The sequence below is a fragment of the Lampris incognitus genome, chromosome 15, assembly GCF_029633865.1.
Source record: "Lampris incognitus isolate fLamInc1 chromosome 15, fLamInc1.hap2, whole genome shotgun sequence".
NCBI classification, from domain to species: Eukaryota; Metazoa; Chordata; class Actinopteri; order Lampriformes; family Lampridae; genus Lampris; species Lampris incognitus.
The window spans coordinates 31,121,373-31,149,332 of NC_079225.1; the positions used below are offsets into that span (position 1 = coordinate 31,121,373).

The 27,960-nt window shown below is 44.8% G+C and overlaps 1 protein-coding gene across 1 annotated transcript; it reads left to right on the plus strand.

The window, feature by feature from the left end:
• Positions 1 to 247: 247 nt before the first annotated feature.
• mfsd2b (MFSD2 lysolipid transporter B, sphingolipid) lies at positions 248 to 27,702 on the plus strand. The gene is made up of 14 exons (XM_056294908.1): positions 248 to 595; positions 6,578 to 6,703; positions 7,262 to 7,386; positions 11,995 to 12,118; positions 17,885 to 17,963; positions 18,692 to 18,873; positions 20,504 to 20,594; positions 22,013 to 22,134; positions 22,622 to 22,705; positions 23,716 to 23,799; positions 24,071 to 24,180; positions 25,966 to 26,109; positions 26,342 to 26,518; positions 27,654 to 27,702. Exons 1-14 carry the CDS (start codon positions 248 to 250, stop codon positions 27,700 to 27,702), a joined length of 1,845 nt encoding a protein of 614 aa, XP_056150883.1.
• Positions 27,703 to 27,960: the final 258 nt, after the last annotated feature.

Below are 27,960 nucleotides of genomic sequence, written 5' to 3' on the forward strand. Positions count from 1 at the left end.
TTAAGCCAGCTTGCATTGAACATTTGAACTATCTACAAAGATGTATCTTGGCATTTGTGTTATGTGTGTACGTGTGTGTGTGCGTGAGTGTATGTCTGTGTGTGTGCAATAGGGCTTGACTCCATTTGCATGTGTGCGTGTGCTTTGTGTGTGTGTGTGTGTGTGTGTGTGTGTGTGTGTGTGGTTACTGCCTTGTCTGAGTTTGCCCTTCCCTCCTGGCTTGGTTCCAGAGCAGAGCAGCGTGTGAATGGCAGCAGAAGGCAGCAGACCTGTCACCGAGGAGCGGGAGGAGCTCCAAGCCGCTGCCCCGGGAACTGTCACCCACATGCACAGAGGCACACACACACGGAGTCAGAGTCACATCCAGTTTCACCCAGCGACACACGACCAGAGGCACGCTCCTCGCTCCCTTGCTCACTCGAGGAGTCACAGTCACACTCACTTTGGCGCTCAGACGCACACTCAGTTGCAGAAACACAGCCAACGACTCACACACAGTCTCTCAGCCATGACCAAAGGTGAAAGGGGAATGCAGAGCTCGGCCGGCAAACTCATCAAGCCCTCTGAACCGCCGTTCAACAAAAGTCCTCATCAGGTAAGGATCACATGTCTCTGTTATTGCATTAGTGTGAGCGGGTGATATACTGTGACGTTGTTGCGCTGTTATCATATCTCTAGCATTGATTTAGATGGCAGGGCTCCGACTCACGTGCTGAAACCAGCTGTCAGTGAATGGGAGCATGCCTTGTGCGTGTGTGTTGGATGGATTTGTTTTGTGTAAATACAAGTCAGATTTATTTATGTAACCCTCAATCACAGTCACGGTCTCAAAGGGCATTAGATGTCAGCGGTGAAAAGGTCCCCTTCTTTGACCCTCGATTTCAGATGAGTGACTCTTGGAAGTGATTGGATGGGGACATGGTGGGGAAGTGAGCCGGTGCTTATCTGACCGCCATTCATCAGCTCAATTGTTTCCTTGTGAGCTGTTAACCCACGGAGATTTGGTCATTTGAAGAAGTTTTTTGTTTTTTGTACTATTGATGGGATGAGCTGCTCGAGGAGATAGGAAGATTGATGTCTTTGTCTAATCAAGGCGGTGTCAGTGAAATTTGATGGAGTGGATGTTTTTAATCATAACCATGGCAGGAGCCGGGGCAGTGGGAGCTATGAGATGACAGGAGAAAGTGTTATTTAACCATTAGCCTTTTGGGTTGATTTTATGATTGAACACGGTGATTGACATTTGACCATAGGCAGGCTATACGTCTGCGAAAGTGGGTGAGCTGTTCACGTGCTAGTGTGTTTGTGTTTATATAAATTTGGGAGTATGTGTGCGTGTATCACATGTGTCGTGACTGTGTGGAAGTGTGTGAAGCCATGAGCTCATATGAATTAATGAGATGCCTACTTATTAATGGTGTTCCTGAGCACATGGATCACAGTCAGGGAAGGTTTGGTGGATGGAGAACCAAACTTTTATCCCAGAGATGTCAAGCTCCTGACCCCCCCCCTCCCACACACACACACACACACACATACACACCACACACTATACACTAACATGACCGGGATAGCAATGTGCAATTTTGATTCTGTTGATTTTATAACAGTGTTTTATAGATTTTATATGATTTAAGTGCACTTTCTTGTTTTATCCATGTATGTAGTTTTTATTTTGCATGTTTTGTTTTTTTTTTGCATTGGATTGATTGGCAAAAAGATTATGCTTTTATGGTAAAATGACAATGAATTGAATTGAATTGAATTTATACTGAGTGTTGTCCCATTTTAAAGATATTCAAATGCAAGACTTGTTATCCTGTCACATTGAAAGGGAAACGTATTTGTGATGCAATCCCAATAATTGAAGTCGCTCAAAGAGTTTTTTTGTGTTTTGCCGCATCACATCCGATTGCGCTCAGCTATCTGCACTGAAACTGTAGTGTCCACACTGTTCTGCGACATGCTAACCCGCGACAAGGTCCCTGCGGTACTCTACCTTAATGTGCCATGAGTTTTATCAGTCTTGATGGACCTCTGTAGGATGTGACATTTTTTGCTGTCGAAAGCAAATCGAGGTGAAGAAACTCACACCTTCCCCTCAAGGAAACAGAACATGCACACCTCTCCAGGACCTTGTCTTTAGCGTAAACATAGCTTAGAAATTAGAAGGGCGTTTTCAAGGCAATGCAACTTGGCAATATTACTACTACTGATGTAGTACAATGGTGATTGATAAATCTGCACAAGCCAGCTGCCAAAGAGTTTTTTTTTTTGTTGCATTGTGATGGACTAAAACAGACTCGGACCTTGAGATGTCATATCGGCGTGTGACAAAAGAAGTCCTGGTGCTTGCTGCATTACAGTTGTGTGTATGACATATCCCATAAGGGATGCTGAGAGGGGCTTAATAGATGGAATACTTTGTTGGATTGTTCCCTTTGTGAATTATACATACTAAAGAGTGGACCCAAGCCTAATGCATATGAGCGATCTGTCGCTCCAAGTCTTGTTTAAAGCCTCTTGATGCATCACTGGAGTGCTGCATGCTGACATAGACACGGCAAGAGCTGCACCATACTACACTCATACATGCACTTAGTGTCTGATTATATTAGCATATCGCCATATTATACACGCAGTATCAAAATATACATTGCATATGTATCACACACCAGAGGACAGACACCCTTCGACTTCGACACCATTTCCAAGGTTTCTAGCCGATGTCACATGCCAAAGCACCAGGCTGTGGCTGATACGTGACAGCATGCTCACCGCAACAGATTTATCACTGACATCTGAAGTTGCCTGCAGCCAGCACTGATAAACATCCTTTCATATTCGTAATCCATAATCGACATGGACCTACTGTCGAAGGTCCCTTTAGACCAAAAAAGCAGCACTATGACCATTATATCAAAGATCACCAGAAAATCCTACACTGTATAAGCTGCCATGAACTGCTATACTATGGCTAGGCTTTACCAGCGTTTTATGGGTGTGTGCATCGTGTGTGTGTGTGGGTGGGGGGTTGGGGGGGTCTTAACTGGCTAAAAAGCAGCACAGATTTACAGCGCTCATCCATTCTTTGAATTGCAGTTGTCTGTAGTCCTGACTAAAAATACTGGGCACATCGTTTTTCTTCCTCATTAATTAAAGATTCATTAACTTTGAAAATTAGTCTGTGTGTGTGTGTGTGTGTGTGTGTGTGTGAGTGGGATGGCTTGTGTGTAGTCACACATTCAGCTAGTGTGCCCAGACAACGGTAGATGAGATATCCTGCTTATGTCCTCTGTGATAAGAACTTAGTGATGAAAGCTTGCGAGAAAGAGACAGTGAGAGAGAGAGAGAGAGAGAGAGAGAGAGAGAGAGAGACAGTGAGAGAGAGAGAGAGAGAGAGAGAGAGAGAGAGAGAGAGAGAGAGAGAGAGAGAGAGAGAGAGAGAGAGAGAGAGAGAGAGAGAGAGAGAGAGAGAGAGAGAGAGAGAGAGAGAGAGAGAGAGAGAGAGAGAGAGAGAGAGCGAGAGACATTGACCTGAGAAAGCAGTGCTGGGTTATACTGAGTATTTTTGCACGTCATCAGTTAAGCAGTATTCTCCAGACACCAAAGACTTTGATTTTCTCTCCAATTAGGGATAATTGCAGTGAGAGTGGAAGAAGAGAGAGTTTTGGAGTTGGAGCCGCCGCACAGTCTTTACTTACCTCTGACCCGCTTGTCTCCAGTTTGAATAATTACACATCTCCTTCCTGGTAATTGTCATGATAGAACCCGGCTATGTTTTGATCAGGGGATAGGAGGAGGAAGAGAAGAAGTATGCAGGGTAATAACAGTGCTTCGGTCGGAGCTGTGGTTCCTTTGGTGATTTCCTTCTTTCATGAACCCCCGAGAGGACTGGCTGCAGGCCAAGCCAAGCCCGAAAGCCTTGATTCGGGGGTGACTGTTTTTGTTTTCCTGAATACACACGTATACTGTGTGTGTGTGTATTCCTGTGTCTGTCTGTGTCTATGTAAAGAGCAAGGGTTGCAAAGGAGTGCAGAAGGAGTCATAGGGGAGGGCAGGAGTGTGTATTTGTGGCCCCGAGACATCTGTAAATATTGGGCTTCCCAGACTGTGGTTTGTCCCCCTAATTCACGTGTGTAGATGAAAGTTATTTCGTCTCGCCGCGCACCAAAACACATAGACACACACACGTGTGTGTGTGGGTGTGTGGGTGTGTGTGTGTGTGTTCAAGATTCAAGACTGCTTTATTTGTCCCGAGGGAAATTTGTCTTGGGCATAAAGGCTGGCACATAAAAATACATACATTACAGTGCAGTAACAGACATAAAGTTTACAGCACAGACAAGTGCAGACATAAAGTGCATTTAAATACACAGCCCCTCATTTCACACCCTGCTTACATCCTGAGTTTAGGAGATTCCCTGATCGAGGGATGAAAGAGTTTTTATTCCTGTTCAGGTATCTTTTTCTGTATTTAACTGGAACCCTGTAACGTCTACCTGATGGAAGTAGTTCGTATTCTGAATACAGGACATGAGAGGAGTCCGGAGTCTGTTTAGCTATTGTCTTCTCAAAGAGCATTTGGAGGGAGGGATGCTCACCCCCCCCCCATCACTTTCACTGCTGTGTGGACCAGTCTGTTTATTTGTGATTTTAACTCAGCTGATGTGTTACCAAACCAAGCTGAAGCTGAAATTCCGTAACGCAATGTGCTCTCTGTCACAGCATGACAAAATAACATCATTACCCTCTGTCCAACCCCAAAACACCCCGAGTCTGCACAAAAAGTAGTCGCTGTCGTATCCTGGTACATACAGAATTCACATCGACATTCCAAGTTAGGTTACAGTCAATATGTACAGACCCAAGTATTTGTAAGAATGAACCTGGGTCCACCTTCCGCTACCTCCTGGTTAAAGGATTTAATGTCATTTCTCCCATTAGAGAAGTTGAAGTATTCTTTAAGAGGCTCAACTGCTAAGTGCTACAAAAAATGGCAGCCTATTATCTCATATGTAAATTCTCTTACCTCTCTGGATCCCAACTGCTTATCAATGAATCCATTCCTTGGGGTGGGCATCCCGAGCATCCTTTTTATTGCACTGACCTCCCTACTTTATTTTATTTCGTTTTATTAACTCCCTGTGTGTGTGTGTGTGTGTGTGTGTGTATGTGTGTGTGTGTGTTATTTACTTATTCAGTTCTGTATGTGCATTTTTCCTTTCTTCTTCACTGTTTTCTTTAAGAATTTGGGATGGGTGGGGGGTTGGAACAAGGTGTTATTGTAGTTCTCTGTTCTAACACACCAAAAAAAAAAGAAGGGGGGGAGGGAATGTTGTGAAACACTGATCTGCTCTTTGTGTCTAACATGTATATAACACTGGTTTCCAATTAAAAAAAGTTAAAAGAAAAAAAGAAAAAAGAATCAACGGTAATACTAGCGTTATGGTGTGTGTGTGTGTGTGTGTGTGTGAGACCTCCCCCCTCCCCCTCCCCCCTCCCCCTCCCTCCCTCTCTCTCTCTCTCTCTCTCTCTCTCTCTCTCTCTCTCTCTCTCTCTCTCTCTCTCTCTCACTCTCACACACACACACACACACACACACACACACACACACACACACACACACATCAGTCAGTGGTGTCCCTCTAATCCTATTTTTCACTCATTCACAGCAGCGCACACCCATTTCAAAGGAAGCTGCTTCTTGGCCCACACCACAGAGAAAGTCATTTAGAGAGAGGGCACAGGGAGATGTAAAATTGACATGGTGGGACTTTAGGGTTGTGGTGGAGCTCAAGTTTGCATGTGTGTGTGTGTGTGTGTGCGCGTGCTGAGGGCTGTAGGGGGTAGGCAGTGGAATTCATGGGAAAACAGATGTCTCGCTGTGTATCTTCCCAATAAGGCATGGCAAATATATGTGGTGTGACTCAGCGACGGTCCTGAATCAGCGCTTCTTTGCGTTTTTCGTTCTGTCACCCTCTGTGACATCAAGATGAGCGAACTCTTGCTATTTTCAGAAGTCCTGAGATAGTTGTTCTGGAGGTCACGCACCACAGTGACACAACGGGACTCACAATTTACTTTGAGTCACAACTCATCGTGTCGTCTCACACCCTGTTCATCTCTGAAGAGACACACCTTAGTTATTTTTATTTTGTCCGTAAGGCTTAGATTTTCCCTTTAGACGAGAAACTGGTCTGTGTGTGGCACAAATAGTGCGCACTGTTTCATTCAAGGTGAGAAATTACACAATCTCTGCTACTTTTGTAACGATGTGTTTTTACTGCGAGAGTCTTTGGAGAAAGAGAGGAGAGCCCGGAGAAATGTGAGAATATTGTCTGAGACTGGATTTAACGGGGGGATTCATTTCAAGTTCTGAAATGAATTTGCTTTTTGCATCAGCTTTTGGAGCAATTTTCCTCACCCGAAAAGCATCAGACGACATTTCTAGAAAGACCTAGCGTTCTGTGATTAAAGACGTGCCTAGTTTGTTAGCAAAGACGTCTTAATCTTCTCCTTCGAACCCTGGCGACTAATTTGACACTCTTTCCTGTGTTGCCTCTGCTTTCTACAGACTGATCTGAGCCAGAAACTGTCAGTATGCAACAAGCTGTGTTTCGCCATCGGAGGAGCACCCAAGGAGGTGGCCGGAAGTGCCACAGCCTTCTTCCTGCAAATCTACCTGCTCGATGTCGCCCAGGTATTCTGTGTGTGTGTGTGTGTGTGTGTGTGTGTGTGTGTGTGTGTGTGTGTGTGTCCGTGTGTCCCATTAGTATAGAAAAACCTGAAACCACATTCTTTGTGGGGACATTTTATGGGTCCCCATGAGGAAAAGGGGGTCTATTTTAGGATTAGGACGTGGGTTTAGGGTTAAGGTTAGAATTAGGATTAAGTTAGGGTAAGGGTTAAGGTTAGGCCTGTAGTTATGATGGTTAAGGTTAGTGTAAGGGTTAAGTTTTGGGGTTAAGGGTTAGGGAGTCAATGAGGGGTCCCCACAAGTATACGGAGACATAGTGTGTGTGTGTGTGTGTGTGTGTGTGTGTGTGTGTGTGTGTGTGTGTGTGTTTGGGGGAGGGCAAACAAGGATAGGGAGAAAGAAAGAATGAGGGAGCAGTGAAAAGTGTGTGTGATGTCCACGTCTTTGCATGTACCTACCGGTTTTCCTGCAGTACCGTGCTTGTATGCATGCATGAATGTGCATCTATGCACTTGTATTCACCTGTCTGTAACCTTGGTCTGTCTCTACGATGCTCCGTAGATCAACCCCTTCCAGGCATCCATGGTGCTGTTCATTGGTAAGGCGTGGGGAGCCGTGACTGACCCCATAGTGGGCTTCTTCATCACTAAGAGCAAATGGACCAAGATTGGCAGACTCATGCCCTGGTGAGAGCTCCCTGACGCTGCAAAGTTTGAATATTCCTGTATTTCTTATGATTACCATATTCCCCTCCCTTAGTCTTGAATTTCTATCAAAAATGTATTTCTTGGGGCATCCGGGTAGCGTAGTGGTCCATTCCGTTGTCTACCAACACGGGGATCGCCGGTTTGAATCCCCGTGTTACCTCCGGCCTGGTCGGGCGTCCCTACGGACACAATTGGCTGTGTCTGCGGGTGGGAAGCCGGATGTGGGTGTGTGTCCCTGGTTGCTGCACTAGCGCCTACTCTGGTCGGTCAGGGCGCCTGTTCAGGGGGGAGGGGGAAGTGGGGGGAATAGCGTGATCCTCCCCCGCGCTACGTCCCCTTGTTGAAACGCCTCACTGTCAGGTGAGGAGACCCAGAAGCGGCTGGCGACTCCACATGTATCGGAGGAGGCATGTGGTAGTCTGCAGTCCTCCCCGGATCAGCAGAGGGGCTGGAGCAGCGACCAGGACGGCTCAGAAGAGCGGGATGAATGGCCGGATACAATTGGGGAGAAAAAGGGAGGGGGTGAAACCCCCCCCCCCAAAAAAATGTATTTCTTAAGCGTGCAAACTACACTAAACTTTTAAACGAAAGCAATTTCCTGTCTCACCTGTTTCATTTTTCTAGGCCAGAGCCAACCCACCGGCACATTACATGAGAAGAGTCATTATCTTTGATCGTTTTCTTTTCGGCTGCTCCCTCTGATGTGTTATATGTCTCAGGGGTGTGGATTATTTTTTTGTGTGTTGCCACTGAGCAACCACAAACAAATTGGAATTCTTTCGTTGGCATTCTTTCATTGATTACATACCGACGCGTCACTCAGTCACACCTCATTCCCAGTTTAAAAGACATCGCCCGGTTCTGCACATACTTTGAAGTCAACTATTAACCGCACAGAAACGCGCAGAATTTCCCACACACATGACACAACTATGGGATTATGTCCGAACTAGAAGAGGCTCCATTTCATTGAACAGGAATGCCAAATATGTCACTGCAGTAAATAGATGTGATTGGTTTCACAGAATTATGGTGCAACAGATGAGTACAAACATGAGGTCATGCTGTGATTAAACAGCTGTCCGTCATGTAGGATTACGTGAACGTATTACCACATCTCTTTCAATCGTCATTTCCAGATATGGTCCTGTTGAGTGGTTGTGAAAGTGCACGGGTGTTTACCGTATGCATGCACATCTGTATGTGTACATGCGCTCACGCATCTGTGTGGAACTGTATCTGAGTGCGTCCGTGTGATTTCGAGTGGGGAGCAAAGCGTGACACTATTCACTTACTGTAATTATATGGTGAGTACCTCGCGGAGAGTCTGATGTGTGAGGTAGTAGTGCAGTTTAAGCCACAGATTACACATAGGCTGACTGCTCTCAAGGGCGACCGAGTCCGCTGGGGCAAGCCAGACAGGCTCAGTAGCTGACAGATGCTGATGGCTGTTGGTAAATCAGCTTTGATTACCACTGGGAAGCTGTTAGAGTGTGTGTGTGTGTGTGTGTGTGTGTAAGAGAGATTGTGGATTTTGTGAGTTTCTGCACGCATGTGTGAAAACCACATGTGGAATATGTGCGGGTTTGTGTGTGTGTGCCTGTATGTGTGAACTTGTGTGTGTGTGTGTGTGTGTGTGTGTGTGTGTGTGTGTGTGGGATGATGCACACCGTGAGAATGTGAGACACTCCCTCAATTTTGACCCCTTTGGAAAGCCCCATCTGCCCATCCGGCAGGAAGTCCTCATCCCCGATGTCTGTCACATCAGTAGCTAGACGGAGAGTGATAGGTATCTCCACCCCGAGTTGTTTAGGACAGAGTCATTTGGCCTGGCACCACAGTCACTCCCACAGGTGCTGTTCTGTTTATTATTCTGTTATTACTGAGACCCAAAAAAACTCATGAGAAGTGGACCCATTAGAGAGAAATCCTTCCCCTACAAGACTGTCTCCGTCAGCCATAGAGTTAAGGCAGTAAATGCGCAGTCCAGTTACCGTACGCCGATTTCTCTCACAACGGTACGCAGGAAGTAGAACACACAAAGTATTTACTTTGAAGTTACTATCGCCAAGTCGGCAGTTAACAGCTCAATGTCTTGAGCAAGTATGTGTCCTGGTCGCTGCACTAGCGCCTCCTCTGGTTGGTTGGGGCACCTGTTGCGGGGGTGGGGTACTGGGGGGAATAGCGTGATCCTCTCACACGCTACGTCCCCCTGGCGGAACTCCTCACTGTCAGGTGAAAAGAAGTGGCTGGTGACTCCACATGTATCTGAGGAGGCATGTGGTAGTCTGCAGCCCTCCCGGGATCAGCAGAGTGGGTGGAGCAATGACCGGGAAAGCTCGGAAGAGTGGGGTAATTGGCCGGATACAGTTGGGGAGGAAAAAAAAGTGGGGGGGGGGGTAAAAAAACCAACAAAAAACAAAACTTAGACAGGATGCAGTGATGTTGATAGACTTACATTAGTGTTGTTGAGGGTGGGGGGGCATGTGACCTCTCAGTTATGGAGCAGTTTCTCTATCCACTGCCAGTTAACACACAGCAACCACCGCTGCCAAAACACAATCCATCAAAAGAGAGAAGCACTCTTATAATTCATCCTCACCTACAAGAACTCATTGAAATCCCCTGAGCTGCTCTGGCTATCATCTAATTAACGTGCCGTGCGTGTGCTGAATAAGTCGGAGAGGAGGGCAGCGAATACGCCGGCCTCTTATCAACCTGTTCTCTGTTAATTTGGGTGGTGGAAATTATTGGATTAGGTCTGTGTGCATGCGTGTGCATGTGCGTGCGTGTGTATGTGTGTGCATGCACATCGATATCCTCTGCATTGTTCCCTCTGTTAATGCAACCATCTTGCAGAACATTCTAACTGTCCAGTTCAAAGGGCAGGGGCCTTTCATTTGTCCCGATGACCAACCACTCAATACTGCAGCACCAGCGTTGTCAGCCCCTTTGTTAGGGCAAACAATCAGGAGGAGAGTCAGGAGGCTTTGCCGGAATCTATGGTTGAACTGGACGATGCTAGAATTTGACTATTCTCCGTCGGTCTCCCTCTCTCTAACCCCTTTCTTTCTCGTTCTACCTTGTTCCCTCTTTATTCACTCCCTCCCGCCTGTCGCCGTCTCATTCTCTTGCAATGAGTGCTGGCACGGAGTAGGTCGGGGGAGGGGGGGGCAGGATCCTGATTATTCAGGGCGCGGGGTTGGGGGGCTGGTTGGGTTTAGGGGGGAGGTTTTGAAACACCTTAGGGCAAGTCAGATTTTTCCGCAGTCACCAAATTCCTTCAGCCATTCTCCGTTACATGTGGATGAGCTGGCGTTACGATAAATGTGCAACTCTTCCGGCAACTCTTCCGCCGAGAATTCACACAAACGCCGTAGGATTTCTGTTCATATAACTTGCATTGGTAAGGGAATGGATTTATTCCCATTATATACCAAAACGTCATGTTGTGGACTTAACGCTGTCCACATTCCTTCCTTTTTCCTGGTTCTGCAACACACAGCTGTTTCCTTTGACCATAATGATATGTAGCAGTTGTTTACTCATGAATTATACATGGCCAACATATCGCTCCAAGTCCTGAAAACAGCACAACACAGCAGAATCTCTCTGTCGCGCGTTTGCTGGGTTTGTATTTGCCCTTATGTGTTTGAGTGCTTGTTTTCGTGCTTGCACATGTATATGTGTGTGTGTGTGTGTGTGTGAGAATTTGTTTGGCCGCATATCTCAGTGCTCTGCTATGTGGTTTTGAGATCCTGTGGCATATCCTTGGTCTCCTGTCCATCCACCCAACTCAGGATTCCTATCGTACTCACAAACGCATAATTTTTCACTGTTCAGCTAAGTCTCGCTCTAATCTGGGGAGATAGGTGGCCTGATTTTAACACTGTTATGAAAATTACATAACACAGCTGCCGTAACCCATCGTCAACAGAAAATGGTTATGATGTGTTTCTCTAGAAAATAGGCCACATGGCTTTGTAATAAATTGCTTACCCAATATACAGCATTATTTAGTGTTATAAGTACATCTACTGCGGGGCGTCCAGGTGGCGTAGCGGTCCATTCCGTTGCCTACCAACGCGGGGATCAGCGATTTGAATCCCCGTGTTACCTCCGGCTTGGTCAGGCGTCCCTACAGACACAATTGGCCGTGTCTGCGGGTAGGAGGCCGGATGTGGGTATGTGTCCTGGTCACTGCACTAGCGCCTCCTGTGGTCGGTCAGGGTGCCTGTTCAGGGGGGAGGGGGAACTGGGGGGAATAGCATGATCCTCCTACGTGCTACATCCCCCTGGCGAGACTCCTCACTGTCAGGTGAAAAGAAGCGGCTGGCGACTCCACATGTATCAGAGGAGGCATGTGGTAGTCTGCAGCCCTCCCCAGATCAGCAGAGGGAGTGGAGCAGCGACTGGGATGGCTCGGAAGAGTGGGATAACTTGACGGGTACAATTGGGGAAAAAAAGGAGAGAAAAAAAATCATTATTTCTCCTAACAAAATGTGTGCAATTTGAATGCTTTTTTGGTTGTTGAGTGAATTCGACATTTAGCCTGCATCTCACTCATATTATGTCTTATTTCTGCAGGATGGTGGGCTGCACTCCATTTGTGGTGGTCTCCTACTTCTACCTCTGGTTTGTTCCCCCTTTCACCAATGGCAGGTTCATCTGGTACTTAGGCTTCTACTGCCTCTACCAAACCCTCATCACTGTAAGTATGAAAGCTCTTCTCACAGAATCTGACTCCCGTTTATTGGCTAAATATATTACTGCATGGGTGTGAGGAATATGACTTTTCCCGTGGGATGTTGTAGATTTGGTACCATGTGTAAAATTCAATGTGAGGATGTATTTCACGGTTAACAAACAAACAAACAAAAAAAGCAAAGTGTGTCAAGTCACATTTAAACTCCGTGCATGTCACAGTTTGAGTCATTGCTGTTTTCCACTCCCATTAATTTTCATGTCCATCAGGACTTTTTCTGGTCTCTTTAATGAACAGTCAAAACAGTGACTTATAACTGCTTCGGAAAAGATTTACGCCGTGATATACAAGAGTTGGAGCAAATTAGAGCCCAACACTCTTAGATACCTTACCTCAAATGGGAAGTGTAGCATTTATTTAGGTTTCCCTTTTGTTACCCCGGTTCAAGACCATTCATCTCTCTGGGCCTAACCCCCATAACATATGCTACAAAGCTCGTAGACCGCTGTGCCCACACTGTGGTGAGCTGTAATGGCGTGTCATTCTAACTACTTGATAAGTATATATGCTCACTCTTGCCAGAAACCTTTAGCGGGATAAGTGCTGGTTACCACTTTTAGCCTCCCTTCATTGTCTGTGGACATGCGAGTGTGGGCGTGTTTGTGAAGCTGAGAAAGCACCGCTATTGTCATTTTAAGGGATGTAGTGTGTAGACAAAAGGTTATAAAATACAATGATATCTTCAACTTGTGGAATAAATCGATCAAAGGTTGCCAAATTACTTTTCGTGTCGGTCTCCATTTGTACTGTGTGCCCTGCTGGGCAGTGTCAATTCTATAAACAGTCGATTCCACCAGGGCCCCACAAATGACATGCTGTATCGCACCAGGGCCTAGGGAAAAAGGCTCGGAGTCTTTCATGGCCGCATTTATTTTGGTCATGGCTTTGGACGCTCGGGTGGCCACAATGCTGACTGAGCTCTTGTGTAAATTACAAAGTGAAGGAGAGTTGGGGTTGCTTGCTTATTCTCTGGAATAGGTGGTGTAGCTGGGGAAAACAGAGGGCTGAGGTTTGTCAACATGGAAACTGCAGTGATTGCTATTGATATATGCATAGGCCCATGTTTTGCTAGGGCACATAAATATATGCACATATAAATGTGTCCTGTCAATAGATTAGAGAAAGCATCTATGAGAATCGGATACAAGGATGGGAAAATTATGCAAAAAGTAATTCATTACAGGTCGATTCTTACATTACCTTGTTCTGTTTGGGTCAGAATGACCTGTTTTAAAATAACAACTATGAACCATAAATATTGCTAGCATTATTTCTAACTGAGATGAAAACAAGATATATTGGGTATTTCTTTTTTGGACATTTTCCCCTTTGTTTGGAATCACATAATAGCAGTAGTTTACAGTCATCTTTACTTAGATACCTTTACAGAGTAATCCATCTTTTCACCTTTTTAGAATGTAATTACAGAACACAAAAATAAAACATGGGGTTTTTTTTTCTCGTTTAAGATAAAAAAAATCAAACAAACAAATTTAAACAGAAGAAGGGTGTTTCGGGAAAGTATACATTTTCCATTTATAGTCACTTATTCTGTATAAATCTTGCGCCAAAAGGTATTTACTTTCAGACAGGCCCAAAACAAGTGGTAGCAATTGGCTTCCTGGGAGCCATAATTCCTCCAGCAGCTGTAAGAGCCTGAGTGTTGAGACTTCTGAACAGGTGTGATAAAATATCTTCTAAGACTCTTCCAGCCAAACGCTCTCCATGAGGTTGAGCTTGATCCTCCATTGAAATTCACAATTTCTTGTCCAGACTTCCTCTGGAATGCAAACGTTAGTTTCCCTCCCCCATTTTTGTTTTATGTAGGTGGTACTTGCTATTTTAACCCCCTGAAGTCTCCTATATAGTCTTGAAATTACTTTAAGCCCCGAATCTGTCCTATAGGCACTAATAAAAACGTTCAATGGGTCGTTTTCAAACACCTTTTGACCCTAACATAGAACTGTTTATGAGATGGCATACCTGAAGAAATCTAAAAAAGTCGCTATTATCTAACCAGTGTAGTCTTTTCAATGTCTGAAAATTGCTCAGTGTCCCCTGATTAAAAAAGGTACCGTATGAGGAGAGGCTTGATTAGCCCATCCGTTATAGGTCGCATCCAGTTTGTTTGGGGTAAAGTCAAGGTCATGGGAGCACCATCTCAAAATCTTTATCTCTTCAAACAAGCTACTCTTAGTGATAATATTTAACCATGTTTTCAGAGATAATTTGAGCCACATATTGCCTGTTTTTAATTAGTATTTTATCCCCTAATCGTGCCTGGATTGGAACTGCCCCAGACATGTTTTCTTCAATTTCTTTTCATCTCACTGGGCAATCAGAATTGCACCAACAAAATAAGATCCTCAATTTGGCTGATATATAATAGCCCTTTAGGCAGGGGAGTACAAGTCCTCCCTTGTTATTCATCAGTTGAAGAGTTTGAAATCTTACCTTTGGTTTTTTTCCCTTGCCAAGTGTACTGCGATATTGATTTATCCAATTTGCTGAATTGTTTATCAGTTATTTCAATTGGAAGAATCTGAAACAAATATAATACCCTAGGCAAGATATTCATTTTTAATGACTCAATTTGTGACTCAAAACTTAATCCATCCATTCATCCATCCATTATCCAAACCGCTTATCTTGCTATCAGGGTCACAGGGATGCAGGAGCCTATCCCAGCAGTCACTGGGCAGCAGACGGGGAGACACCCTGGACAGGCCGCCAGGCCATCACAGGGCTGACACACACACACACACACACACACACACACACACACACACACACATATTCACACCTACTTAATCAAAATTTAATATTACTCAAACTTACTTACTCAAATTACTTACTCAAAATTACTTACTCAAAACTTAATAGACCCTTTTACAGTTGGTAAACAGTGATCACGTGATTTTGCTGCCAAAATGTGTGCACATACTATACGTGACGTAGGTCATAAAAGGGTCTATTGAACGGTCTTTTCCCCGATGAAATGCGGTAGAAATGAATACCTTTAGTTTTGCTAGAACTGTTCTGGCAACCGACAACACAACAAGATGACATTTTAAAAATGTAAATATAAATCAATCAGAAATCCACTTGCACTCTGCATTGATTGGAGATGGAGAAGTTGCCTCTTTTGCTGCCAAAATGCGCGCACATACTATGCGTGGCGTAGGTCATAAAAGAGTCTATATTGGAATTAGATTCCATCTCTTTATGTCCTCCTTTATTTTTTGATTTAACAGGCTAAAATCTAAGACATATAAATTTGTGAATTCTTTTGGGATGTTTACTCCTAGATATGTGTTCCAAATCCCAGTTTAGTAGGATGTTAGAGCTTATGATTGAAAGGGAAGGTTAAAGGGAAGGTTTACAAGATGGTTGTGAGACCAGCTATGTTATATGGTTTGGAGACAGTGGCACTGACGAAAAGACAGGAGGCGGAGCTGGAGGTCGCACAGTTGAAGATTCTAAGATTTTCATTGGGAGTGATGGAGAAGTCAGGATTAGGAATGATTATATTAGAGGTACTGTTCAGGTTGGATGGTTTGGAGACAAAGCAAGAGAGGCAAGATTGAGATGGCTTGGACATGTGTGGAGGAGAGATGCTGGGTATATTGGGAGAAGGATGCTGAGTAAGGAGCTGCCAGGGAAGAGGAAAAGAGGAAGGCCAAAGAGGAGGTTTATGGATGTGGTGAGGGAGGATATGCAGGTGGCTGATGTTACAGAGGAAGACCCAGAGGACAGGAAGAAATGGAAATGGATGATCCGTTGTGGTGACCCATAACGGGAGCAGCCGAAAGTAGTAGTAGTTAGAGCTTATGATCTGGCTAGGCCTGTAATTGAAACTTAGTACTTGGGTCTTTGAAATATTCAATTGAAACTAAAGTTTTTTAATTGAAACTAAAAATTTGAACTAAAAACATCCAAGAGCTATTTTCATTTTCTGTTCTTGTATTTGTTTTGTCTGCTCCACTATGTGTAAAGCATCCTTGGGTCCCTTGAAAGGCGCTATATAAATTCAAGTTGTTGTTGTCTGGGTTTGAGGAGTTAATTAAAATGTCATCTGCGAATAAAGTAATTTTATGTTCTTGACCTATCATTTTTATGCCTGAAATATTATTATCCTGAGCAATCCCCTGATTTAATGCTTCAATAAACATCCCAAACAGTAATGGACTTATCAGACAGCCCTGTCTAGTCCCTCTTTCAAGGCTGAATGAGTTTTATATGGCTCAGTTTATTTTTATTCTTGCCCTTGGGCTATTATACAATGCTTGAATAGTTTTAATAAAAGTCTGATGAAATACAAATTTCAGTAATACTCTATAAAAACTCACAATTGACTCGATCAAAAGCCTTTTCTGCATCAAGGCTCAATAATACTGCCTGGAGTTTATTTTTTACTATATATTCAATCACATGTAGCATTTTGCAAATGCTATCTTGTGTCTGCCTTTGCTGAATAAAACCTGTCTGATCTAGACTTATTATCTGGGGGAGGATTTTTTTCAATTCTTTTTGCCAAATGTGGGTAAAAATCTTGTAATCTTGGTTCAGTACACTTACTGACCAATAACTTCCACATTCAACGTTATCTTTACCCTACTTTGGAATCAAAGAAATCTTGAGCACATGGTTATACGTAACCTTCAATATAGGGTCAGCAGATCTTCCATTTCCATGTACCACTTCGAGGGAAAGCCCCCCAGTCCTGCTGCCTTATTGGGTTTTAAATTTGATCTTGCTTTTTTAATTTTTTCATCTGTAATTTCACTATTAGAAGCTTATTTTGTTCATTCCACACTTTAGGTAATTTTATCCAGTCAAAAAAGGCTTCCATCTTTGTTTCATCTATTTTGGGCTATATATACGTATACATTTTTATAAAACATTTCAAATGATTGTTGAAAATCTTCTACTTTGCAGTGTATGGAATTTGCTTTAAGGTCCTTTATTTTATGAATTGTTTTCTGCTCGTTTTTTTTAACTTTGTAGCGAGTAGTTTAGCCAATTTTCCACCCACTGCATAATGTCTTCTATTTTTTTAGAAAGATCAGCTTTTTTAATGTTGTTTGAGTGGTTTTCATTTAATTTATTCTTTTTCCTATTTCCATTTTTATTCCTTGATTCAGTGTCTTTTTATGTATGTTCTCTAATTTTAAAAAAAATTCTGTTTGTAACCAATCTAATTTTTCTTTTCTCTGCTTTTATAAATTAGAGCAATAGCCAATAATTTCCCCCCTAAGAACAGCTTTGCATGCATCCCAAAGAATCATATTGGGTATTTCTTAATACATTTTACAATTGTATTGCCATAAAATCCAAAAGTGGCTCAGGTCAGTGTGACTGGCAAACTCTACATCCATTGCTAATTAGTGAACATAACATGAAATGAATCAATAATCAAACTTTGCCACTACACAGCCTGTAGATGGAACAACGCCCGTTCTTTGCTGCACATTGAGATGTTCAAATGACCATTATGCTTGCCAGGCAAACATGATGGGTAACATTTGTTCAGCACAGGGGGAACTAAAAGTCTCAATTTTGTCGTCTTTTTCCTGCTTCCCGACAATCCCACGAGTGCTTTAGTGTCCATGCCGGCCCTGAAGTCCCTCGTGCCAGACTTTGGTCTTTTCGGTTTATTGTATATTTTCTGCTTCACCACAACTGTGACTCTTTGCCTCTTTTCCACTACAGTGCTTCCACGTGCCTTATTCTGCACTCACCATGTTCCTGAGCACAGACCAGAAGGAGAGAGACTCAGCCACTGCTTACCGTACGTCTTTGGCTATGCATGAAAGAAACACATCAGTGCCAGTGCAACATGACATGCTTGAATGATTCATTTGATCCTATTTCTCTGTGCAGCTTCTTTGTTTGGCTTAAAAATGTATTTTTGCCTATGTTGAAGAAATATGAGTTTGAGTCGCTTCTCTCATGATAAAATAATATACACAGATTTATTAAATGTTGCTCACTGTGAGCATTTAAGATGCACAATACTTGCTGCTTAAAGAGTGCACAACATAACTTTGAATTCTGCTTTCAAACACTCCCGCAAATACTGGCTGCTAGACAATTTACAGATCAACTATCAAACCACTAATAAGGCAGGTCAGCACATCCTGACATCCTGCTAAGAGAGCAGAACATGCCTTGTCATTTAGTTAACCAACAGGGCCATGTACAATTCAACACATAACTATGACATTGCAGTAATTAAATGCACAATAGTATTTAAAAATGAGAATATGTGATGCAGATGATAATAAAACTAGACTGATTATACAGTGAATGGATAAGACTTAAGTCATAGTCATAACTATGCGATGTAAGTAAATGGAGAGACGTTCAAGTGAATAATAGCATTAAATCTAATCCTAATCCAATTTCTTCGGCACCTTTGATGGGTGGGAGCTCTTTTGCTCCTCTGGTCATATTGGTTTTTCTAGTGGATAGCATCTTTTTTTAAAAAACATTTTTTCTTTAAACACTCATTAACAGGAATGACTATGGAGGTGCTGGGCACGCTGGTGGGTGCTGCCATCCAAGGCCAGATTGTGGCGAGCGCTCACACTTTGAAGCATTGCCCCACTCACAACATGTCTGCTGGTTACCTTGGCAACAACAGCGGGACGGAGATCATCAAGAGTTTGGTGCACTCGCAGGACTTCCTGTCACATGCAGTAAGTGTCAGCACGCCAGCCTAAGCCCAGGTGCCGGCAGAGTAGGCCGTGGAAGTTAGTTTGAAAATAATATGACTTGGCATCGAGGCTCTCACTTATCTTAAAGCCTGCAGGGCACCGCTCAAGGTGGTTCTCATTGTTTGCTTTCATTGCACTAGCAAGGAGAAAAAAAAAGAGGGAAAAAAAGGTTTAGCCGCAGCAGTGTTGAGTGGAAGGGTGGAGTGTGTGAAGTGATTTTTCTATTGACACGCTGCCTAGAGGTCCCTACTTGGAAATGGCCTCACAGTTTTGACAACCCACGGCGCTGAGGAGAAAGGGTACCGTTTGATATCTGAACCCGACATCCTGAGTGAGCTCCCGTTCCGTCTCACCACAAAAAGAGGTTCCTCCCTCGCATCAGCCCCCTCAAACCCCTTCCCCTGCATTGAGGGGCCTCTACAGTCTGTTTGTCATTAAGCCTATTTATATCTCACCCAGAACACTTGAAGGGCAACCCCCACGCTCCAAATTTAATATGTTGAAAATATTGGTCCTTTAACTTCAAACTGCCTGTAGACAAGAGTGACAGTCAGAGTAACACAGCCTAATCCGATAGGACACATTCTTATTGACACTGCTGTTTACAGAGCTGTGAATTAGCATGTTTGAGACATCCCTTTAAAACCCACTGTGAGCCCGTCCTGGGACTGAAGATGAAGATGAAACGAGCCAGAGGCCAAACAGTCCCACATTGGATTCGGTCACGCCGCAGCTATTCAAGGTTCAAATGGTTCCTTTCCAATGGATTTTGGGTGAACCCTTGCGGGGCGGCTCATTCACCGTGCCAAACCCTCTGCAGCCACCCGCTAAATTCTTCTGTGGTCGCGGCTGAGGGTGGCACACCGTCTGGGGACGCTCACTCAGCCCTCGGAAACAGGGAGTGTTTGATGTGAATAAATAATAATGAACCGCTCGGCTGTGCCACATGGAAAAATAGCAAACAAGCTCAAGTTGTTTAAGGCAGAGCAGTTCCTGTTGGGGTTAGACATTAAACCTTCAAGGGTGTATTTTAGGGCACAGATCAACTTGAGGTTTCTTCCTGTTTATGCTTTTATTTATACAGTGAGATGTGCATGACGGGTTGTATAGCTTTTGGTCTGAAAAGCAACACAGAAGGTCTATAGAAACACATCATGCATTGATGAATGTCAAATGAGAATGTCAGTTCTTGTAGGATTGAAATAAAGCGTCTCATTTTAAATTGAGGCGTTTACATGTGTAAACAAAAAAAAAATCAAAACTGAGGCTAACAAAATTATTACAAACACTGCTGCTCATTGCTGATGACGTCTAAATCTTCTGAGACATTCTGAGACATTTGCTTCTAAAATATCACAACATATGAGGATAGCATCACGCCTTTTTTTCTTATTATATTGATTGATGAAAAATTAATTTGGAAAGAATTTCCAAAAAAAAGAAGGATGCATGACATTTAAGAAAGCAACACTTTCTCAGGTGCTTGAGAACATTATGAATTTTACATTAGCTGAGGGCTCAGAATAGAAAGCAGTGCACTGCCTGTGTAAGGAGACGAGAGGTGGAAGATGGATTGATGTGGCTACATAGTGCGCCTCCCCTCTCTTTGCAGAAGGAGGTGTATATGATCGCTGCAGGAGTAATTGGAGGAGTGTTCCTCATCTGCACCGTGGTTATGTTCCTGGGAGTCAAAGAGAGAGATGGTGAGTGTGTGTGTGTGTGTGCTTGTGTGTGTGTGTGTGTTTCTATACAAAGATACATGTGAATGTTTGTGCCCGTGTCTACCTTTGTGAGTAAACGAAGGTTTGTATGAATACACACTAACCCACCTCCTGTGCTTCAGCAGCTTCATCCTCATTAGCAATCACATAGAAAGGCACAGGATTAATATAATCTAAAGACAAGCAAGAGTTTAAATTTTGAATTCCCAATATTTTCTAGTGTGCATGTGGCTCTCATTGTGCTTGTGGAGGGATTCTTTCACCTGCAGCGTGAACATAAATCTCTATGAACTTTTATACAAAAATGCAAAATATGTAAATCAGCTAAAATCAACAAATTCTGGGCATCCGGGTAATGTGGCAGTCTATTCTGTGGGGGTCTGGCCCTGTGATGGCCTGGCGGCCTGTCCAAGGGTGTCTCCCCGCCTGCTGCCCAATGACTGCTGGGATAGGCTCCAGCATCCCGCAACCCCAATTGGGATAAGCGGCTTGGATAATGGTGGATGGATTATCCCTGTACAGTATAGGTCTATATGAATGACACAGAAGTAAAGCTTCACGGCGTCCAGGCTGCATGGCCATCTATTCCGTTGGCAACTAACACGGGGATCTCCAGTTCGAATCCCCGTGTTACCTCTGGCTTGGTCGGGCGTCCCTACAGACACAATTGGCCAAGTCTGCAGGTGGGAAACCGGATGTGGGTATGTGTCCGGGTCACTGCACTAACGTCTCCTCTGGTCGGTCGGGGCACCTGTTTTTTTTCGGGGGGGGGGGGACTGGGGGGAATAGCGTGATCCTCCCACGTGCTACATCCCCCTGGTGAAACTCCTCACTGTCAGGTGAAAAGAAGCAGCTGGCGACTCCACATGTATCGGAGGAGGCATGTGGTGGTCTGCAGCCCTCCCCGGATCGGCAGAGGGGGTGGAGCAGCGACTGGGACAGCTCGGAAGAGTGGGGTAATTTGCCAAAGTGCAATTGGGGGGAAAAAGGGGGAGGGGGAATCCAAGAAACAGGAAAACAGAATGCAAAATATGCAAATCAGCCAAAATCAACAAATTCCACTTTCCCAATCAATGGACTCCTATTTGATTTGATTCGATTCTCTCTTACACCTACTTAAGACCTGGTTAAGAGGGGTGATTAAACTGAATTAGCCGCTTGGCTCTTGTAGCTTCCCAACACAGGCTGAGTATTTCTGACCACTCTGATGTGTGAAAGTCATCTCTCCAGAACAGAGAAGGGATGAACAGAGTATCCACTGCAATGCAGGGGCAGCTCTCGGGTTCCCAGAGAGCAAATCCTCCCATAAGAAAGAAAATCCGTTGCCTTGCTCTCACCGAGTGATATTTGATACAGCACATCCACCTTTTTTTTTTTTAAGCCTTGTTCAACTGTTTCAGATCCGTACGCCCCGAAGACAGAGAAGCAGATCCCGTTCCATAAGGGCTTCATCCTGGTGATGAGACACGGGCCTTACCTCACCCTGACTGCTGCGTTCCTCTTCATCACCGTGGCCATTCAGGTAAACACAACTTAAGTCTGTGCAGCGCTCCTCAGACATGACACTCACATTATATGGGGAAAATGGGCCCCAGCCAGGGTCTGCAATGAATCACTGGCGCTCAATACTGATTTGATCAATATGAAGGCGCGAGCACTCACCAGCAGCTCAGGGTTGAGAGCAGCCTTCATGTAGGAGGACCATGCAATTACGTTTACTGTGGCACAACGTAATGTCACCTGGGCCTACGTTTCGCCTTTGATACCTTTTGAAATTAATGTTCCTTGAATTATTATGTACATTCATTTTGCACATCCCCTCCACCTCCTTCCGCTCCTAGAGGGGGTGTCAGCTGACTGCGTGAGCCCCCAAGTGAAGATAAATTACTACAAAACACCGTCAGCAAATCTCGCAGCCTCTTCACTCAGACCCGGCACAGAAAAGCAACATTGCTGAATAGACAGGATGGCTCTGAATATCTGAGTTATGTTTGATCTCTGGTTTCCAGCTGGTGCAAAGCAACTTTGTCCTGTTCTGCACTTATGCGGTGGACCTGAGAGATCATTTCCAGAACATTGTGCTGACCATCCTTGTGAGTATTGCTTTTATCAACGCCGGGCTCATGTCATGATCATCCAAAGATGTATGAGATATAGTGTAAGGTGCATAAGACAACATATATGTAAAATATCAAGAAATAATGGTATGGCGACTGGGTAGCATGGCGGTCTATTCCATTGCCTACCAACATAGGGATCGCCAGTTCGAATCCCCATGTTACCTCCGGCTTGGTTGGGCGTCCCTACAGACACAATTGGCTATGTCTGTGGGTGGGAAGCCGGATGTGGGTATGTGTCCTGTTCACTGCACTAGCGCCTCCTCTGGTCAGTCGGGGCTCCTGTTCAGGGGGGAGGGGGAACTGGGGGGAATAGCGTGATCCACGTCCTACATCCCCCTGGCGAAACTCCTCACTGTCAGGTGAAAAGAAGCGGCTGGCGACTCCACATGTATCGGAGGAGGCGTGTCTGCAGCCCTCCCCGGATCAGCAGAGGGGGTGGCGCAGCGACCAGGACAGCTCAGAAGAGTGGGGTGATCGGCCAGATACAATTGGGGTGAAAAAGGGAGAAAAACATCCAAAAAAGAAAGAAATAACGGTATACAATTTTTTGAATACCTGACCTTTATTAGTGATTTTAAAAAAATCTCAAAATTTTTACAACTCTCATTCTTGAAATTGTTAAACCGTCCTCAGGAGGAGGTTTTGGGAGCTTGATAAGGTTTATCTGAATCCTGGCAAACGTTTTGGAGGATGTGCTACTCTTTATGTGGCGTATGGTTGAACATTTTATAAAATAAATCTTATCTGGTGCCTTTTACCTCGTCACTGATCGCACACACACACACACACACACACACACACACACACACACACACACACACACACACACACACACACACAGTATTCTCACCATTCTCTACATTGCACATATTAGCACTAAGCCACCTTTTCTTAAGAATGTGAACTCAACTGACCTGATAGTCAAGCACTTCATTTTAATTCACACACCCATCGTTCACATCTGGACAAACTTGTTCTCCTAGGTTTCTGCGGTGGTGAGCATCCCAATTTGGCAGTGGTTTCTGGAGCGGTTTGGGAAGAAGACGGCTGCGTTTTGCGGCATCACGGTGAGCACACTAGTTTTGCTACTTATGCTGATGAGCACCCGTTCATTATTGCACCGTCTTCAGGGCTGACCAAAAAAAATGGCTGTTTCTCTCTCTCTCTCTCTCTCTCTCTCTCTCTCTCTCTCTCTCTCTCTCTCTCTCTCTCTCTCTCTCTCTCTCTCTCTCTCTCTCTCTCACTCAATCACTCACACAAATGAATTGCAAAATAACGCATGCCATTTTAGTATGACAGTGTGTAGTCATCTGCCTTGCTTTCTGCCTGTCTCCACAGTGGATCATGCCTTTCACGGTGATGCTGGTGTTCATTCCTAACGTGGTGGTGGCGTACGTTGTGGCTGTCTCCTCCGGGCTCAGCGTGGCTGCCTCACTGTTGCTGCCATGGTAAGCCACGGTGCCCAGAACCTGTGCACATCATACGACAGTACAGACCTGGCCTGATTGATGTGGGAGTGTATGAAATTAAATGTGAGAGCGACTTCAAATTGCTGCTCCACCCCCTCTGCCGATCTGGGGTAAGGCTGCAGACTACCACATGCCTCCTCCAATACATGTGGAGCCGCCAGCCGCTTCTTTTCACCTGACAGTGAGGAGTTTCACCAGGGGGACGTAGCATGTGGGAGGATCACGCTATTCCCCACAGGTCCCCCTGCCCCCTGAACAGGCGCCTCGAGCGACCAGAGGAGGCGCTAGTGCAGTGACCAGGACACATACCCACATCCGGCTTCCCACCTGCAGACACGGCCAATTGTGTTTGTAGGGATGCCCGACCAAGCCGGAGGTAACACGGGGATTCGAACCAGAGATCCCCATGTTGATAGGCAACAGAATAGACCGCTACACTACCCGGACGCCCTACTTCAAATGTGTTTGATGTAACACGTCAGCCATTTCAGCAGCCACAGAAAGACAAGCATCACTTGTTGATATTAAATGGATATAATGGTTGTTAAAAAAAAACCAAAAAAAAACCAAAAGGGCGTCTGGGTAGCGTCGCGGTCTATTCCGTTACCTACCAACATGTGAATCGCCAGTTTGAATCCCCGAGTTACCTCCAGCTTGGTTGGGCGTCCCTACAGACACAATTGGCCGCGTCTGCGGGTGGGAAGCTGGGTGTGGATGAGTCCTGGTTGCCGCACTAGCGCCTCCTCTGGTCAGTTGGGGTGCCTGTTCAGGGGGTAGGGGGAACTGGGGGGAATAGCGTGATCCTCCCACGTGTTATTGGCCGGATACAATTGGGGAGAAAAGGGGGGGGGGGCATTTGAATATTGCTTTGCCCTGGTCCGGAGCCTAAATGTTGGGTTGGCTAATGGGCTGTGTGGTGATGTCTCAGTTTAGGGTTTTGTTATGTAATAACTGTCCCACCATAATTCTGTCTGTGGTACAGTAGCTCGGGTGCTAGTGGTCGTAGCCTTAGATTAGATGGAAAATGGCATTACCCTACTGACATACTGTTAGTGGTGACTCAGTGCCCAGCAGGCTCTAGGCCTGGTGCCCCCCAGGTGCCCCGACACCCCTCCATTCACGGCTGTGATGTCATTTTCATGAATGAGAGACAGCCTTTACTACAAACCCTCTATGCAACCATACAGCTATCGTAACAGCGGGACAGCTCAACCTGCCTTTACGCTCCTCCTCTCCCAGTTTTCATGACCCCCTTCACTCCTCTCTCGTCCCTTCCCTCAGACCCAAATTACAGGGGTCTCCCAAGGGGGATGTGTATTTTGGGAAGGACGATTGTTTATACAGCGTTTATCCTCGCTGTGGTCAGTGACTTTGCCTGTCATCTAATCATGCTATTAGTTCTGTAATTTCAGCCCGCTATTTTATCAGGCCCCAATAATTAGGTCTTTGCATCATCATCCTCATGGCGCCATCTTGACTAAGTTGTGTAAGATGATTAAAGTGAGAAAGCGAAGGGAGGTCTTCAGGGCACATCAGTTTTACCCCAACTGAAACTTGGAGCCATGCTGGTCGTTGATGCTGAAGCATGCAGGAAAGACACGCTGAATCAAAACTCGGCTCAAAATAATGTCCGTAAACATCTTCATTCAGCATTTTCTTTTTCATTTTGTTGGCTTGTGTGTGTGTGTGCGCGTATGTACATGCTGTGGGGTATTTGAATGTGTGCTTTATGTGTGTGTGTGTATGTGTGTTTGTGTGATTCAGGTCCATGCTGCCAGATGTGGTGGATGACTTCCGCCTGGCGAACCCCTACTCGAAGGGCCACGAAGCCATCTTCTACTCTTTCTACGTGTTCTTCACCAAGTTTGCCGCTGGCATCTCCCTGGGGGTGTCCACCCTCTGTCTAGAGTAAGCCAGCGTCCTTGTCCCAAGCTGCTATTTACACACAGTGTAAAGTTCTGTATGTGCACTCATAATGCCCTGCGGTAATGCATTACCACAGACCTCATGTATAATTCACGGCGTTAATGGTGTCAAACATCCTCATCATCCACAACACACGGGCTCGGGAATGCAAAGGCTGGATGCTGATCCTGAAATGTAAGTCTAAATTCGATTTGTGCCTCTGTGTGTGTTTTAGATTTGCAGGGTACGACACAGGTGCCTGCAAACAGCCGGCTCCTGTCGCCTACACGCTAAAGCTGCTGATCGGCGCTGCCCCCGTCGCCTTCATTGTCACAGGCCTGATGATCCTTGTCCTCTATCCCATCAGCGAAGACATACGGCTCAGAAACAGACTCTGCCTGGAGGAACTACGGTGAGTAGCCGTCCTCACTGTAGACCTTCACATGGGCCTTTTAAAGGTCCCGTGAAACTGCATTTAGAGGACCGCTAACTTTCACGATTTGACGTATATATGAATGAAAAAGAATGATAGGGCGGGATTTCGCGAGGGGAGGGACTTTGATGTGACTAACAGCCAATCATGGCAGGGCATTTTTAAATGAGCGTGGACATCAACATGTGATTGGCTAGATTCAGTTTGGTGGCAGAAGATCACTCATCGTCTCTCAATGTAACTTCCAATTCATTGGATATTTTTGCTCGTGTATGTACGCAAGTGCAAGGGGATTTAACTAAAAAGAAAAAATTGTATTTGTCAGGAAGTTAAACGCATTATTCTTATAATAAAACATTTTGTGAATTTCCCTAACATCATGTTGGATAGATATAAATGAAGTGCAGATAAAAGAGGTCGCAAGAATGAAAATGCATTTTGTTTATTTCATGGGACCTTTAACAATAAATCTTGAAAATTTAGATTGAGAAATGATGTTGTCAGGGGCGTCTGGGTAGTGTAGCGGTCTATTACGTTGCCCACCAATACGGTTCGAATCCTCATGTTACTTCCAGCTTGGCCGGGCGTCCCTACAGACATAATTGGCCGTGTCTGCGGGTGGGAAGCTGGATGTGGGTATGGGTGCTGGTCGCTGCACTAGCGCCTTCCTGGTTGGTCAGGGCACCTGTTCAGAGGGGAGTGGGAACTGGGAGGAATAGTGTGATCCTCCCTATGTCCCCCTGGCGAAACTCCTCACTGTCAGGTGAAAAGAAGCGGCTGGCAACTCCACATGTATCGGAGGAGGCATGTGGTAATCTGCAGCCCTCCCCGGATCGGCAGAGGGGGTGGAGCAGCGACTGGGACAGCTTGTAAGAGTGGGGTAATTAGCCAGGTACAACTGGGGAGAAAAAAAGGGGGGGAGAAAGAAATGGTGTTGTCAGTCTACCTCAGTGAAACACGAGTAATGGAAGGTGCCCATGTGATAACGCAATAACACACCCGTTCCTACTCCTTCACTATACTTTACCATTTACATCATGTCTCCATGGATGTTTTGCTGAGCATGCTGGGAGTTCGAAACACCGTCTTAATATACTCTTGATGTTTTCCACAGGAAACAGGGCATCGCTTCAACAACAACAGAGGATTTGAGTAACGTGTGAGACCAAGACCTCGACTGGAGAGACTTTGCAAAGTCAACACAACCTATTCCAGAATCCAACTGGGATGTTCTCCATTAGTGTATATTACACTGAGAAACTATCAAACAAAATTTGTTTTCTGTAAACATTTTTAAGTTTTTTTCTGCGTTTTCACATGGACATGTGATGTATAGCCATCTTGAACATATAGATATATATATATAATTTAATTTATATAAATGAATGTATATCATTATTTGCTGTGTTTAGCTCTACATT

Bases quoted from the DNA above. Each gene is read 5' to 3' on its own strand.
- mfsd2b (XM_056294908.1), top strand. From the start codon at position 248: ATGGCAGCAGAAGGCAGCAGACCTGTCACCGAGGAGCGGGAGGAGCTC. The intron at 12,119-17,884 runs GTAAGTATGAAA...TTTCCACTACAG, and splicing joins TCTACCAAACCCTCATCACT to TGCTTCCACGTGCCTTATTC. The intron at 26,110-26,341 runs GTAAGCCAGCGT...TGTGTGTTTTAG, and splicing joins GTGTCCACCCTCTGTCTAGA to ATTTGCAGGGTACGACACAG.